The sequence below is a fragment of the Gekko japonicus genome, unplaced genomic scaffold (assembly GCF_001447785.1).
Source record: "Gekko japonicus isolate JY-2015 unplaced genomic scaffold, Gekko_japonicus_V1.1 scaffold2560, whole genome shotgun sequence".
NCBI lineage: Eukaryota > Metazoa > Chordata > Lepidosauria > Squamata > Gekkonidae > Gekko > Gekko japonicus.
The window spans coordinates 133,088-150,342 of NW_015177093.1; the positions used below are offsets into that span (position 1 = coordinate 133,088).

Here is a 17,255-nt window from a genome sequence, read left to right on the forward strand (position 1 = left end):
AAGGGAGCCATCGAGCCGGTGCCACTGCATCTACAGGGCAAAGGACTTTACTCCCATTATTTTACCATTCCAAAGCGGGATGGAGGCGTTCGACCAATATTAGATCTAAGGGCGCTAAAATGCTTTGTGAGCTACCACCGCTTCCGCATGGTGTTCTTGCAGCAGATTCTGCCACTCCTCCAGAAAAACATCTGTATGGCCACCCTTGACCTACAAGACGCCTACTTCCACCTTACCATCCACCCGTCCCACCGCCAGTACCTACGCTTTGCAATTGGTCAACAACATTACCAATATGCAGCCCTCCCATTTGGCCTTTCAAGTGCACCAAGAGTCTTCACAAAGACTATGGTAGTTGTCGCGGCCTTCCTCCGTCTCAAGGGTATCTCTATATACCCATACATCGACGATTGGCTCTTGGTAGCGACCTGCAAAGACGCTCTAGTCTCAAACATCAACGAGATGTTGGTCCTCCTCGAAAACCTAGGTCTACAAGTAAATCTAGAAAAGTCTCAACTTCACCCGGTCCAGAAGATACACTGCATCGGTGCGCTACTGGACTCCACAAATTGCACGGCTTACCTGCCACAAAACAGAGCAGCCAACATCGTCCACCTAGCCACTGTCATCTGTTCCCGACCTTCAGTGACGGCCTTTCAAATACAGAGGCTACTCAGCCTTATGGCTGCTACTACGTTAGTCCTGGTTTTTGCCAAATTAAAAATGTGTCACCTACAACTATGGTTTATCCGCAGTTTCATTCCAAAGGAAGACACACACACCACCCTCCTGATCCCACCTGCCAAAGTACGGGAGTCTTTACTTTGGTGGACTGTCCCTTCCAATCTGTTCCAGGGAGCACCCTTCCATCCTTCATCACCCCAAATGACCCTAATGACAGACACCTCCCTCTCGGGCTAGGGCGCCCACATGATGGGACTATGTGTCGGAGGCAGATGGGACACTCAGAAACGGAGGCGGCACATAAATGTCCTGGAACTGTGTCAGAACCCACAGCCAACAACGGAGTACACACTTCATAGAAATGTTTTACTTTTATTGAAGAGCCATAGATGCATTAACACAGCCACTGTTAAGAATAACCATTGCCTATTGAACCTAATGAGATATAGGGAGCTCGTATGCACCCCCCCCCCACTGCACTGGCCAATTAGGCACCCTCCCGCGCACGGGCTAGAACTGGTAAGCGTTACTACTATGTGAAGCTGGGAATTGCTCTGCTCCCACGGATGGGAGACAACACACCTCGCTTCCTGTTCTTCTTTAGAGATAAGCATTACTGCGCCAAGCAAGAGACAGGAATGCGAAAGCAATTTACATAGACACTGAAAGAACATCCCCACCCCCATGGCAGCATAGCTGACACCACTTTCCTGCGATACAGTTTGCTGTCACCACTTTCCTGCCCCTAATCAAGGGAAAATGTGTCACATTCCTCACGGACAATACTACTGCCCTCAGTTATGTGAACGAACAAGGGGGCACTGTCTCCCAACGCTCTGCAACCTTGCCCTCCAGTTATGGGACTTCTGCATCGCCCACAATGTCTTCCTAGTTGCCACGCACATCCTGGGGCACATGAATGTACAGGCAGACCACCTGAGTCGAGCAGGACTCAGTCTCCACGCGTGGGAAATGAATCCAATTTACCTTCTTCCACTCTTCCGCAGGTGGGGAGTTCCCCAAATAGATGTTTTTGCCACCAGAGCGAAGAAAAAGTGCCCTCTGTTCTGCACCCGAGGTGGCAGGGACCCAAGGTCTCTAGGGCACGGTCTCCTCTTTCCGTGGTCCAGAGGATTTCTCTACCTCTTCTCTCCACTGCCTCTGCTTTTCAGGATGGTCTGCAAAATCATCAGCGACAGATTGGTCTGCGTCCTCATAGCCCCATGGTGGCCAAGGCAACCATGGTTCTCAACCATTCTCGATTTGTCAGCGGGGGTCTACCACCAGCTTCTTCCGGCACAAGACCTCCTATTCCTAACCGAGTCCCGTCTCCTATACCACGACGTGCCATGAATGAAGTTGACTGCCTGGAGAGTAGCGTCAACGGCTTTTCCGCTCGCATAGCAAATGTCTTGCTAAACTCCAGAAAGTCCACTACGCGCATGCCGTATCATTACAAAAGGCAAAAATTCTGTTCCTCCTTGGGTGACGATGCCTCTCGAGCCACCTCTGCAGGTCTCGAGAAAGTTTTCGAATTCCTCCTGTCTCTCGCTGACTCAGGACTTTCACATTTCTCATTAAGGGTTTATTTGGCCGCACTTTCGGCCTACCATGTTCAAGTTGAGGGATGCACTCTGTTCTCGCATCCACTTTCTAATTTTTTTTGAAGGGACTGTTGCACCTCTACCCTCCCATCAAAACTCCTGTCGTCCCCTGGGACCTTCCCAACTCACCAGGAAACCTTTTGAGCCACTCGCAACTTGCAACATAAAATTGCTGTAGTGGAAAACAGCCTTTCTGGTTGCTGTCACTTCAGCAAGGCGAGTTGGAGAAATACTGGCTTTCAGATATGACACTCCTTGTCTTTTTTCCCAGACGGCGCCCGCCTCGTACCTGACATCTCGTTCCGGCCAAAGGTAGTGTCAGAATTTCACCTACAGGCAGAGGTCTTTCTCCTGGATTTCTTCCCAGCTCCGACATCCTCAGAGGAGAGACTGTTACACATGTTGGATGTGAAGCGTGCGCTTCTGTTTTACTGAAATAGAACCTGTCCAACGAGACGTGACTGTCAACTGTTCAAGCAAGGCTAGGGACGCGCATCATGGCTCAGCGTTTATCAAAGTGGATTGTAGGTCTCATCCGCCTCTGCTACCTTATCGCCAAGCAGCCATTGCCTGGCCCTATCAGGGCTCATTCAACCAGAGCTTTTGCAGCCTCAACTGCCTTCCTCCAAGGAGTTCCCTTAATGGACATTTGCAGAGCCGCTACGTGGGCCACGCCTAACACGTTCATAAGGCACTATGCCCTAGACATCCGTAAGAACTCTCGTACCAACATGGGACATCACATCTTATCCTCGGCTTCGCAGTAAGGACATGCCAGCACCCTCCTCCAGGTAGGCCACTGCTCGCTAATCTCCCATGGGTGTGAAGCACAGAGACCACGACGAAGATAAACAGGTTGCTTACCTGTAACTGATGATCTTCGAGTGGTCATCTGTGCATTCACACCACCCGCCCTCCTTCCCCGCTGCTATCAGCTTCTACTTTTTCCATAAGGGTTGATTCGCGGCGGTTTGAAGGAACTGGCAGGATGTCCGCACCCACCCCTCTGGGCATGCGTGGTGGGGTTCCTGCGCATGCCCGAGGTCTGGGCGTGAAAATCCGTTAAGAGCTTGCTACAATGCCGATCAATTCAGCGCATGCGCACTGTATCCCATGGGTGTGAATGCAGAGATGACCACTCGAAGATCATCAGTTACAGGTAAGCAACCTGTTTTTACATGAGCTGGGTCTTACTAAACTGTCTTATCGTCTACGTTTTTACAGTCTAATGCTGGAAAGGAGAGTTTTTACACCATGAAGAGTTCATGTTTACCTTACTTTAGTGGCAAAGGAGTCACTGCAGCAGGGCTGCTTCCCGTGTGGCTCTGGTCACTTAGGAGCTCTGAGGTTGCTTAAGAAGAGGGCTTACCAATAAACTGAGTTATCCATATCAGCATTGCCCTTCCTGGGAGCTGGGGCACTGCTGTCATAGTGCAGCATAGGAAGCAGACATATAGCAGCAGCTCACATGGAGCAAAGGGAGGAAATAGGTCCTTCCTGTTTAATGCAAAATTAGAAAGTTGACCTTTGGAGTGTATTAATACATGTCACACTCTTGAACTGTGTTTCAGAATTGGTGAAGGAAGAGCATGCTGGAGTTTAGGGAATGCATACACAGCACTGGGAAACCACGACCAAGCAATGCATTATGCAGAAAAACATTTGGATATTTCGAGAGAGGTATATGCACATATTTTGAATTACTGGTGTTTCCTTTTTTGGCTTTTTCTGCAGGAAGATTCATTGGAAGAGGGGAATAATGTATGCATGTCTTTGAAAGGTGGCCACAAATAATGTTTACAAGGTTTTAATTTGCTTACAGCTGAATGAGAAATGGACAAGAACACAGGGATGCCCAGGTGTATTCTCTCATTTCAGCGAGAAGCTCCCAGTAGACTGTGTTCCACATATGCACATAACACTGAAGCAAATCTAAATTGAAAGCAAACTTCTAGATGTGACTGGTACTACCATTGATTCACAGGCTGATGGCACAGCATTGCAAGCTGATAAGATCCCTGTAGTGAGAAACTGAAAGCAAACAATCATTGTAGGGATTGGGAATGTTTTACTTGCCATTTTCTTCAGGATCTGTTCTCACCATTGGATTTAGAGTTGTGTTAGGGTTTCATACACTGAAACTTTAAAATGCTCAGTATATTATTTCAGTTTCTGTAACCTTGTCTCGTTGAACTGATAGTTGGATGTTTATGGATTGTGAATGTGCTAATTATTCAGTAATTAAACAAACAATTGTGTTTGTTGCAGGTGGGAGACAAAACTGGAGAACTAACAGCTCAGCTTAATCTCTCAGATCTTCAGATGGTGCTTGGTCTAAGCTACAGCACAAACAGTTCAATGATGGCAGAAAACCATGTTCTAGATAATAGCTTAAATGGTGAGCAATGCTTCCATGATGATTTTGACTAGTGGAATTTGTTCCTTCGGTAGGATTTAAGGTTTCTGTTCATTAATGCTTGGTATTAGTGTGTGTATGTTCTTTTTGCAAGGAGGGAATACCTGTCTTTAGAACTAAAAACTTTTTTTTCCAGTTCATACAGTGAACACACATGTAACCATAATTTAGGTCAAAAAACCCATAGAGTTAGATTACAGATTAGACTATATGTGGAAGTTCTGCATTGTGGGTGTTTGGAAATGTAATCTCAACATCAGTTTAAAAAAAAAGCAGAACTCACGCACCGCTTGTTTTTAGAAGACATTTGTATCCCATACCCTAAAAACTGTCATTTCCAAGGCAGCTGCCATCAAACATTAGAAACATTAAAATACAAATATCATTAAGACTAAGCATAAAACCAAGATAATTAAAACAGGTAATTTTGAATTAGGATGAGAACAGTTTAAAATTTAAAGTGAAGCATGGATAAAGGCCAGGCAAGGATGGGGAAAATCATCAAAATTCTTGGTGAACAGGAATGTTTTTGCCTGGTATCTGACTTTAACAAGCTTAGTCCAAAGCAAATCAGTGTGGGAAAGGAGTTCCACAATTGTGGAGCCACAACTAAAAAGGCCTTGCCTCTTGTTCACCCACTTTGCTTTTGTAGATGAGAATACGCAGCAGTCTTTGGCAGTCTCGTGTAGCAGTGGGCAATCCTTCAATATCCTAGTCCCAAATTGTTTAGGCCCTTGTAGGTAATAGCCATTAATTAAAATCAAAACATAAGAAACTGCTTGTTCTGCATTTTGAAGACATTTGCTCTGGGTGCATAATGGCATAACAGATACTCAGAAAACTTTAAGACGGTGTTTTGATAAATGCATCTAGATAGCCACATATCATGGATTTATTTTACATACTAATGCAGTCTCCGCTTTAGACTGTTAATAAAATGTTAAAGAAAACGGTTTGATGATCAAATCTCTTCAATACTTTAAAGAAGTGTTCTCATTTAATTAGTCCCAGTGCAGTGGTGAACACTGGTGATGAAAGGTTTCAATAAGTCTGAAGACTGACTTCAGTGTATCAGTATGTTTTGAAATTAAAATACTCTGGTATTGATACTCTCCACCAGATTAAGCAGTAGTTTGATTTGTTTTCAAAGGCCCTAGACCCCGGGTTGGACGTCGCCATAGTATGGAAAACATGGAACTTATGAAACTAACCCCAGAAAAGGTTAGTTAATTGTACATTTATGTTTATACTTGTTAGTACACCACTTTAGATTATAACAAAGTAGCTGCTTCTTAAGAGTCATTTAATATGTAGACTATTGTCTTACCAATAAATATGTCTGGTTACCTCTTAAGAAAGACAAATGGGCAGAAATAAATCTTTATATAGTCAACAAGAACATGAGACAGCTGTAAGAGAGTGGCATTTCAAATAATTCTGTAGTTTGATATGAAGAAGAAATTGTTCCAAGACTGCATTTTGGTGGGAAAAGACTGACCAGCATAACTGACTTAAGCAAAGTAACTGCTAAAGAGAAACAAATTCTCGCTATTATACTGCTTTCAATCTTGTGCTTTTATATCTGGAATCAAATGTCGCGGCCACCTGAACTGGCAATCTTAACCCAGCTCTTAAATTACGTATATCACCTGCATTTTCCCAATGGTAATTACTGTTATGATTTTAGAATATTTGATACTAGTTACCCAAGTAGTGATTTGTTCTTTTCTACATGACCAGAGTGGTGCTAGCATTTCTTCTTTTTTTGTTTCTGGGTAGGATGCAGGGATTCTGCACAGGGAGCAACCACTTTCTTTCCCCTTTCCCAGTTCTCTATGCTGATGAGAGTTGTGGGACCCTTTGAAATAGTATGACATGCAGCACAGGCAGCTTCAGCAAGGAAGAAATCCCCCCCCCCCCCGCATGAGCAGAGCACCTTCAACAAACAGGGCAAAAGCTCAGGCAGGTGCAAAATTTCTGCTAATTTCCCCATTCTTCCTGTAGCCCCTGCGTGCTGCATGGTGTACTGTAGTAGTAAAATTAACGTTGTAGAGAAAGAAAAGTGAAATATGGGCAGTGCCGGGTCCTGCTATTGAAATCCAGAAATGTGACTACTCCTAGAAATAAGGCTATTTAAGGGTTGCATCCTAAGCCAGTTGGAATGATGAATGGCTAGTTTGCAGTGTAACATTCTGAGCTGCTTTTGCCATGTCATATGCTGAGTCTCTGGAGAAGTAGCTTTACTAGAAATTAATGTCAGAAGTGAATGTGTCACTATAACTTAGCAACATTCTGTGGCTGTACAGACAATTTACGGCATGTCAAAAGTGACATCAAACTCTGTGTGGGCTCGCCAAGCAAGAACTTCTCCCATCAATGTGAAGAAAATTATCAGGATAGAAGCAGCCACTTTGTGGTGCAAAACTTAAACTAGACAATTTCTGCAGAGAAGTTAAAGGTCTCTCTGGATAGTTTAATGTGTATTGTTTCTTCCTTTCTAGGTTCAGGACTGGAACAGTGAAATTCTGGCCAAACAGAAACCACTACTTCCCAAACCTTCAGCAAAACTGCACTTTGTAAATCGATTAAAAGGCAAAAAATACAAAAACATTACTTCTTCTAAAGTTCTCCAGGATGCTAGTAATTCTATTGACCATCGGCTTCTGAGTTCTCAGAAGGTACTTGTAGAGCAGCATTCATTCACATTAGAGGTTTGAATTTTTTAGTGTTATTGTATTCTTGGTATCTTTTTGGAATTATATTGGTTTTACTGATTTGACTGAATTGTGCAAGTCAGTTTATTTTTAAAATGTCAGCATATCAGAAGGAAATTCCCATAACACTGAGTGTATGCCTTTGCCTTTGTTTATTAATACAGTCATTGACCAGCATAAATTATATAGTACTATTTGTGAGAAAATCTTATGCACAATATATACACAGCAATATTTAAAAGTTTAAAACAGTTAAAATTCTGGTAAACTTTAATATCTCTTGGCATAATTTATACACGACTGATAAGAATCTCGCACTGGAAGCTGTAACTATTGTGTTGTCACCCATGAGAAGCATTTTGCAAAGCTCTGTATCAGAGCGACCTGGATATTTCTTAAGAAGGGGGGAAATCATGATAAAAACAGCAGTGTAATATTACATGTTCGACTGTTTCAACCTCACCATCCCCGCAAGGACAACACTCTCATGCATGGGAATCTTTCTAAACCGCCCTTCTAACACTGCAGAGGGGAATGCTCATCATCTGGCTAGAGAAAATGCCCTCCATTGGGCCGGAATCTCCAATTGAGAAGGGTACACCGATGGTGCTACCTTATATTTTGTGTGATCTGAGGCCAAAAATTCTGGTGCCTTATTAATATCTCAACTTCAACCGGTCCAGAAAATACACTACATTGGTGTGCTACTGGACTCCAGAAATTGCACAGCCTACCTGCCACAAAACAGAGCCACCGTAATCGTCAATCTAGCCACTGTCATGCGTACTCGGCCTTCAGTGACGGCCTTAATATGCACCCCCCCCTGCCCTGGCCAATTAGCCATCCTTCCCCGCGCGAGAGAGAGAGCTTAGGCCGTTTAGCGCTGAAGCTGGGAACGGAACAGTTCCCAAGAAAACCAGACGTCAACATCACCACCTGCAATACTTAGAGATAAGTGTCGTAGCAGCAAAGAAGCACATAAGGAATGCAAAGGCAATTAGAAGAGAATGAACCTCCCCACCCCCATGACTTTGTGTTGGAGGCAAATGGGACACTCAGAAACGGAGGCGGCACATAAACTTCCTGGAACTGCTTGCAATACAGTTCGCTGTCACCAGTTTCCTACCCCTGATCAAGGGGAAATGTCTCACGGACAATACTACTGCACTCAGTTATGTGAACAAGCAAGGGGGCACTGTCTCCCAACGCCTCTGCAACCTCGCCCTCCAATTATGGGACATCTGCATCGCCCACAACGTCTTCCTGGTCGCCACACACATCCCAGGGCACATGAATGTGCAAGCAGACCACCTGAGTCGAGCAGGACTCAGTCTCCACGAGTGGGAAATGAATCCAACATACCTTCTTCCACTCTTCCGCAAGTGGGGGTTCCCCCAGGTAGATGTTTTCGCCACCAGGGTGAACAGAAAGTGTCCTCTGTTCTGCAGCTGAGGTGGCAGGGACCCACAGTATCTAGGGGACGGTCTCCTCTTTCCATGGTCCGGAGGATTTCTCTACCTCTTCCCTCCAATGCCTCTGCTTCTCAGAGTGGTCTGCAAAATCATCAGCGACAGAGTGGACTGCGTCCTCATAGCCCCGTGGTGGCCGAGGCAACCATGGTTCTCAACTATCCTTAATTTGTCAGCGGGGATCTACCATCAGTTTTCTCTGGCACAAGACCTCCTGTTCCTAACCGAGTCCCCTTTCCTATAGCACGACAGTTGACAGCCTGGAGAATAGCATCAAGGGCTTTTCCACCCGCATAGCAAATGTCTTGCTAAACTCCAGAAAGTCCACTACGCGCAAGTCGTATCATTACAAGTGGCAAAAATTCTGCTCCTCCTTGGGTGACAATGCCCCTCAAACCACCTCTGCGGGTCTCGAGAAAGTTTTAGAATTCCTCCTGTCTCTCGCTGACTCGGGACTTTCACAGTTTATTTGATCGCACTTTCGGCATACCTTGTTCAAGTTGAAGGATGCACAGTGTTCTCGCATCCCCTTTCTAAATGTTTTTTGAAGGGACTGTTACACCTTTACCCTCCCATCAAAAGTCCTGTCGTCCCCTGGGACCTTCCCCTGGTCCTTCGCCAACTCACCAGGAACCCCTTTGAGCTGCTCACAACTTGCAACATGAAATTCCAGTCCTGGAAAACAGCCTTTCTGATGGCTGTCACTTCAGTAAGGCGAGTTGGAGAAATACTGGCTTTCAGACATGACACTCCTTACTTGTCATTTTTGTCAGACGGTGTCCGTCTTGTACCTGACATCTCGTTTCTGCCAAAGGTAGTATCAGAATTTCAACTACAGGCAGAGGTCTTCCTCCCGGATTCCTTCCCTGGTCCGACATCCCCAGAGGAGAGGCTGTTACATACTTTGGACACAAAACGTGCGCTTCTGTTCTACCTAAACAGAACCCGCCCAACGAGACAAGACTGTCAACTGTTCGTTTCCTATGCACCAGTAAGGCTGGGAACTCGCATCACGGCTCAGCATTTGTCAAAGTGGATATCAAGCCTCTGCTATCTTATCGCTAAGCAGCCATTGCCTGGCCCTATCAGGGCTCATTCAGCCCAAGCTGTTGCAGCCTCAACTGCCTTCCTCCAGGGAGTTCCCTTAATGGACATTTGCAGAGCCGCTATGTGGGCTACGCCTAATACGTTCATAAGGCACTACGCCCTAGATGTCCGAAAGAACTCTCGTACCAACATGGGGCATCACATCTTATCCTCGGCTTCGCAGTAAGGACCTGCTAGCACCCTCCTCCAGGTAGGCCACTGCTCGCTAATCTCCCATGGGTGTGAAGCACAGAGACCACGTCGAAGATAAACAGGTTGCTTACCTGTAATTATCTTCGAGTGGTCATCTGTGCATTCACACCACCCGCCCTCCTTCCCCGCTGCTGTCAGCTTCTTCATTTTTCATAGGGATTGATTCGCGGCGGTTTGAAGGAACTGGCAGGATATCCATGCCCACCCCTCTGGGCATGCGTGGTGGGGTTCCTGCACATGCCTGAGGTCTGGGCACAAAAATCTGTTAGCGCTTGCTACAATACTGATCGATCCAGCGCATGCGCACTGTATCTCCATGGGTGTGAATGCACAGATGAGCACTCGAAGATCACCAGTTACAGGTAAGCAACCTGTTTTTCTCAGGTTTCTGCCATAATTGTTGGCTCTAAAGGGAAGGTGTCCTTTAATGCATATTTAGAAGTTATTTTCCAAAAGGTTGTAGAATCTTTTTCTTTGGCAGCCTGTATTTGTTTGAAAGATTTCTTTAATGTTATGTAATGATGATGAAGTCTCGAGCTGTCAGATTCTGAGGTGGTCTAGAGTGTGTAAAATGCTATAGTGTCCTTTTAGCTTCTATGCAATCCTTATCATACCACCTGTTAGAGAGCCTTCTCACATCCTTATTTTGTAAACTGGTATCATCCATCAATGACGGCTTCAGTCTCTGGAGTAGATCCTCGTACAGAATCAGGGAATCACTGCCAAATGAATTCTCCGTTATAGCTGCACGGCTTGCTAACACTTTTTCATCTGCCAGTGTCTCTCCCATTTTTTGATCAAGTTGGATTGTCCATTTGGCCCGACAGCCCTCTCATGCCGTTGGTGTGATTTCTGCTCCGAATTGATTTTAAGGTGTATTTCTTGTGCTGGTGGTATCATGCATAGGAGGAGAGGCAGGTGGTCTCCCTCCAATTCGGGGAGAACCTGAAAAGTTTTTACAAAAGGTAATAAGTTTTCACTGGCTAGGATGTAACCAATAGCACTACACCTTGTTCCTGCCATGTAAGTAAAATCTCCAGGATGGTCTCCAGGCGTAGATCTATTTAGGATGAAAAGATTTAATTTTTTAGCCATTCTTGCAAGGCAGGAGCCGGTGTAGTTTACCTTGTTGTCTTTGGAAATACATGGATAAAAAGTGTGGGTGTGCTCTTCCTGAACATTATATTTAGTATAAAGGGAATGTTCGTTTGGACCGATTCTGGCAATAAAATCCTCTCCTATGAGATACTTGTCCACAGAGTTCTCTAGTAAATGATCCTCAAGATAGCTTTCCAAGTCTGTCCAGGTCATTGTAATATTCTCTTTTCTTTGTTGGGGAGGAAGATAAATATTGACCACAAGAATAATTTCAGAGTCTAATTGAAGAAGGATGGCCATAGCCTGCTGTGTTTCAAAGTAGGTAACGTTGTACACCTTTGCTCCTAGGGAGGTAGACAGTAATATGCCCATGCCTCTCTTATGCTTCCCAGGTTCTGCACTTGGTGTTGCTCCAATATTAAAAGAGTGGTAGCCTTCGATCGTAAGTTCATGCACTGTCCAGGTCTCTTGGATTAAAATTGTCATAGTTCTGTTGGAAAAACGAGCGGTTTTGGCTTCTAGCAGCGGGTCCATCCTGCTGTATTCCAGGATATTACTTCCAGAAGTTTTATTTTATCCGGATTATGCTGGTCTAAGTACCATCATGCTTCTTGCATTATGCTCTGTGGTTGTTTCATTACATTGTTTTCCCTATTCACTGGAGTATCATCGACTATCATGCAAAATTCTGGATCATTTTGCGAGACAATCAAGTGTGATTTTATATTCCCTGTATTTATTATTACAGTTGATTCCAAAGGAGGCCTGTTTTCCCTAGATGGGGAGGGCTCCGGTTCCTCCATGCTCTTCTTCTGATTTTGGGGGGGCATCAAAACGTCGGCACTCTGCCCACTCCCTAGGAAAGGAGATCTGCTTGTTATTCTTTAGAGTGGACACCAAAAGTTCCAATCTATTTATCAGGAAGTCTTGTTCTTGCCTCGGTAAACTATCAAAGGAAGACAGTAATTTAGTTTTGACCTCATCTTCTGGCCACCTTGGGTCCAGTTTGAGCTTATCTGTCGAGTGTTCAGATATAGGCTGAGTCGGTTGTTTTATGGTGGCAGAATAATTAGAGATTTTTGGACTAGTCGCCATCATTGGCGAGGGTAGATTTGATGGCACTGGTTGGTCTAAAATCATAGGGTTTGCATATTCTCCTTTTGGGTTTGTTTATTAATATCCATCTCCAGAGTTTCGCCTCTGAACTTCAGGATTGGTAGTTAGCCTCTGAATTTGAGAGTTTCTAAAATGCCTTTGCAGCCTGATCCCCATATTGGAATAATTGGAGGTGTGTGCAAATAAATACGTTGGAATTCACTTTGAGCGGAAGTGTAAGAGAAAGCGCTTATAATAAGTCATCCCTGGTAATCTTTCCAACTTTGTAAGATCGATGTTGTTTAAATCAATTTTAATGACTGAAGCTATATGATTTTTTGCTCTCCTTTTTGTGTAGTCCATGTGTTTCCCCCTAAAATGGAAATATATTTAAAACAATACTTTTAGGTCATAAATTAGTGACTGCGTATCTTTCCTAAGGTCCTCAAGCATGGTTGGGGATGCTGGTCATTTCATATTAGAGCTCACCTCCTTTTCAGTGTTGTCTATCCTTGGCATCTTTGGGAGTTGAGACAGCATGTTTATCAAAGGGCCCTCTTCTTTCTCCCGCAACAAATTTTTAATCAGTTCTAGATGTGAAAAAATTATTTGGAGCGTCTCTGCAACTAAATATGTCTGGCAGGCTAGTAACTCATACTCCTCTCCACCCACCGCTTTATCCTTAGATCCCAAATATTGTGGTGAGAGCATTTCTTTTGCTTCCTCCAAAGAGGTCTGCCTGAAAGGGCATTCGTCCTCTTTGCGATCCTCCAATAAGCATTCATACCTGTTCTGCAGTTTTAGTGGGGCAAAAAAATCCTCCAGTCTGGATTGTTTCCTTTGTGGGGTGTTCCTCTCCTCCTCGTATGGGTATGACCTTCCCCCCATAGTTTAAAATATTTAAGTATAGTAGTGAAAACTAGTGGAGGTGGGTCCCAAGGTAATTATTATTATTTGGATACTTTGACAATTCTTCCTCTCTCTGAAATCCTCAGTGTATGTAGACCTGTGTCCCTGCTTTGTTAGGATAGGTTTGGATGATGCTGGGAATTTCCTTGATTGCTTTTTCATGTAAGGGCTTCAGTAGCTCTTCTCTACCTGTTCCTGCAATGCAGATTATCTTGTCTAAACAATTTTGTACTTTGTAAATGGCCACTAATAGGCTACATTTGTCTTTAATTTCTTTGTTTAACCTTTCAGAAAAACACTAATGTGCCTGGAGATGAAGGGTTCTTTGATTTGCTAAGCAGATTTCAAAGCAACAGAATGGATGATCAGCGGTACTGTTTCCAGGACAGGAACAGACTAACAGCTACAGCATCTTCCACTCCAGCAAAAACAATGAAAAAATGTAATTTAATTTTAAGTTCTGTAGTCTGTGGTTATTAGAATGAAACCTGAAACTGTTGAAAGTAGTACAAATAGCATAATCCGTTATTTTGTCCTTGCCGCTCTGCAGCCTTTTCTGCTTCCATGGTCTCACCCCACACGGATGAATTTCTAGACCTACTAGCTAGTTCTCAGAGCCGACGTCTAGATGATCAGCGAGCCAGTGCCAGCAATTTACCAGGGCTTCGGCTTAATCAGCATAATAGTCAGTCAGTCCTTAGCCACTTGATGGCCAGTGGTAACAGCGAACCAGATGATGACTTCTTTGACATCTTAATAAAATGTCAGGTAGGTTTTTGTTCTCTGTGGTTCTGTTTGTTGAAACTGCCACAAGAAAATAGATGTTTGGTGGTATATCGTGATATCTGGCTTCAGGAGGGTAGCTCGTTAAAAATTGAGGGAAACTGACCGTTGATTTAAGATTAATGGTTCTGTCTAAGGAACGGCTGATAAGCAGTGGAGGCTGTAACTATAGATAGGATTACATTGAAAGACATCTACTGAAAATAGCTCTTCTGTGCAAAGGATATGGTGACAGAGATGCTGTAATCTAATGACACACTGAAATACCATTGGCTCAATGGGAAGCTTCCAGAAACTATGGCACTGGCCCCATTATACTTTAGCTAAGGGAACAGTTTCAACACACATCTTAGCTCTTGCTTCCTTTTTTTCATTCTGGCCTTCATTTTATTGACACAGTTATCCACTTTTACTTGTCATCATAAAATCACCAAACTCAACACTTCAGGTAGTATAATAGTATTTTTCCATACACAGTAGTTTCCTTGTTTGAAGAAAAAACATATATAGAAGCTTGTCTTTAAGAAGAGTGTTCATTTATTCAGAATTAGTGTAAGTTAATTACCTAAGAGGCACAGAGGGTTGGTGTTTTTGTTTTTTTCGCAGAAATCAGCACATGTTTTCTGACAAGATTGTGAGTGGGGTGTGAAAGGTGGTTTGGAGGGCCTTGCAGATTATAGGCTGATCGTACTGCTGTTGGTGTAAATCAGGCTTTATCTAAATAAAGAACTCTGATTCCCCAAGGACAAAACACTAGGGAAGCTAAAGAATATTTCCATGACTTACCCAAAATTATTGATTCAAATCCCAGAATTCCTAGGATAACACTAGAGCAAGGAGAAGATGTTTAAAATATAGCCAGGGAAATTTTCTGAATTTCAATTACTTGACACTAAACAGCTTTTCTTGTGCCATATTTTTGGAGCAGAAAAGTTATGAACCAAAAGGAAAGGTAGGATATAAACGTTTTTTTTTTTTTTAAATTGCGTACCTGAAGTAAGCAGTTGAACAGTGTTCTTGTAATGCATACAGAGTTGTTGTAGTTAACTGAGGGCAATGTTTATATATCTGAAAGTGCAGAAACCATTGAATTTGTGTCCTGATTTGTAGTCTGAATAATTTGCATACTTTATTGTACCTTCCACCTCATTTGCTTTGCATATGTTGAATAGGGGTGTGCAAAAAAAATGCTGGTATTTTTCGGCCTCGGGTAAATCAGACCCAAAAAATATCGGTAAATGCTGGATTTCCCCAGTCCAATGCTGGTAAATTCAGATTGGCCAAATATTTGGTACTGCTGAATATATTCGAGTCTGATATACACCACCAGAAACTGTGATCTGTATTCGGCTTACGTGATACCAGAAAAATACCGACATATTAGTTTGGCTATTGCCGAATGCACACCCCTATGTTGAATGCCAGAAACAGAGAAAGTTATATCCTGCTACAGTTGAGAGGAAAACTATGTAATGAGAATATACTGGTTAAGGATAGGTACCTCATGGCATGGCAACAAGCTACAAGAATACTAACAGAAAATGTGATTTAAAGCTTCTGTTCTTCAGTCTGTTCAATCCAATTTTAAAATCTAAAAATGCAGACAGTACATGCATTCTTTGAAAATGGTGCCATGTCCCTTCCACACAATACCTCCACAGTATTAGGAATCTTTTTAGTTACTTTCACATTTGAATTGAGCCTTAAGCAGATTAGTTTTTTATATCTGCATGATTACAAGCACAACCACTGAGTATGGTGTTAATGTAACTAATGATAGTATTGTTTATATGCAGCTGTGGAAGGTCAGTAGTTCAGCAGTTCGAGATCCGAGTTGCGGCATGACGGAGTGAGCTCCCGTCTCTAGTTTCAGTTCCTGCCAACCTAGCAGTTCGAAAGCAAGAAATTGCAAGTAGATAAATAGGTACCACTTCAGTGGGAAGGTAACAGTGTTCCGTGCACCTTGGTGCTTAGTCATGCCGGTCACATGACCACGGAAACGTCTTCAGACAACGCTGGCTCTTCGGCTTTAAAACAGTCCAGCATTTTAACCACTTGAGCCACCGCAGCTCCTGTTACACCTTTAAATCCTGCTAGTTTCAGTGAGGTTCAAGCATGCATGATCCTGGGGCTGAACTTCTGGAGTAGCTTTTCCTGTACAGCCAGAAATGCAGAGGAAAGGAATTGAGATGCAGGGAAAAACCACTACACCCAGTTTTGTGTAGTGATTAAGAGCACAGACTCTAATCTGGGAGAACCGGGTTAGAGTCCCCACTCCTCTACATGCAGCTGCTGGTGTGACCTTGAGTCAGTCATAAGTTCTTTCAGAGCTGTTCTCTCAAGGGGAATTCTTGAGAGAGCTCTCTCAGCCCCACTTACCTCACAGGGTATCTGTTGTGAGGAGGGGAAGGGAAAGAGATTGTAAACCGGTCTCAGACTCCTTTGGGTAGTGAAGGGCGAGGTAGAAATCCAATCTCTATTCTTTCTTGAACTTGTTTTGTGGATCCAACCTAGACTACTCCAGGTCCAGAGTGAATCCAGAGCCTGTGGATTTCCATCAGTTAAAACAATCACTACTATGAGGGATTGTGGCTATAACACTTCTGCCAAAAGCTAAAAAGTTATGGGTTTCATAGATTTAAACGTTGGGGAAAGGGTGGACATTGAACTGTAGAACAATGGAGCAATGACATTGTTTTAACTAAGCCTTACATTTTTCAGGGCTTTAGACTGGATGATCAGAGATGTGCACCACCACCACCACCTACTGTCACAAAAGGACCAACTGTACCTGATGAAGATTTCTTCAGCCTTATCTTGAGATCCCAGGGAAAGCGAATGGATGAACAGAGAGTCTTTCTGCCTTCTGGTTTAAAGAGACTAAGTTCTAGCTAATGGACTTCTTGCAAAGCACATTGCTGAACAAAAACATCAGGGGATTAGTACTGTAACACAACACATCTTTTTTATTTTATATACAGAAAACTATGCCTTTTTAAAAAATGTAAATTTGCAATGTTCAAAATGGTATGTAAATTTACAAAACAAATGGTACAGTTGTTGCTGCCAGTGCTTGGAATTGTGTGTCTAATAGATGTAAAAAGAAGCTGTATAGGGCACCTTTTTGTTTTATTAATGATTGTAGTGCTTGAGGTACATCTTGTGAATTTTTTCAGCTAAAATT

General features: G+C 43.4%; 1 protein-coding gene across 3 annotated transcripts in view; it reads left to right on the forward strand.

Annotated features, from left to right (window-relative positions):
* Positions 1–17,245, forward strand: part of GPSM2 (G-protein signaling modulator 2) — a 64,203-nt gene extending 46,958 nt beyond the window's left edge. For all 3 annotated transcript variants that reach the window (XM_015428274.1, XM_015428276.1, XM_015428277.1), the window contains 7 exons: positions 3,860–3,968; positions 4,557–4,686; positions 5,855–5,925; positions 7,206–7,382; positions 13,580–13,730; positions 13,839–14,056; positions 16,793–17,245. In XM_015428274.1, coding sequence (XP_015283760.1) covers positions 3,860–3,968; positions 4,557–4,686; positions 5,855–5,925; positions 7,206–7,382; positions 13,580–13,730; positions 13,839–14,056; positions 16,793–16,966 — 1,030 coding nt within the window. In that variant the 3' untranslated portion in view covers positions 16,967–17,245. The remainder of the gene's footprint in view (positions 1–3,859; positions 3,969–4,556; positions 4,687–5,854; positions 5,926–7,205; positions 7,383–13,579; positions 13,731–13,838; positions 14,057–16,792) is intronic.
* The last annotated feature ends 10 nt before the right edge of the window (positions 17,246–17,255 follow it).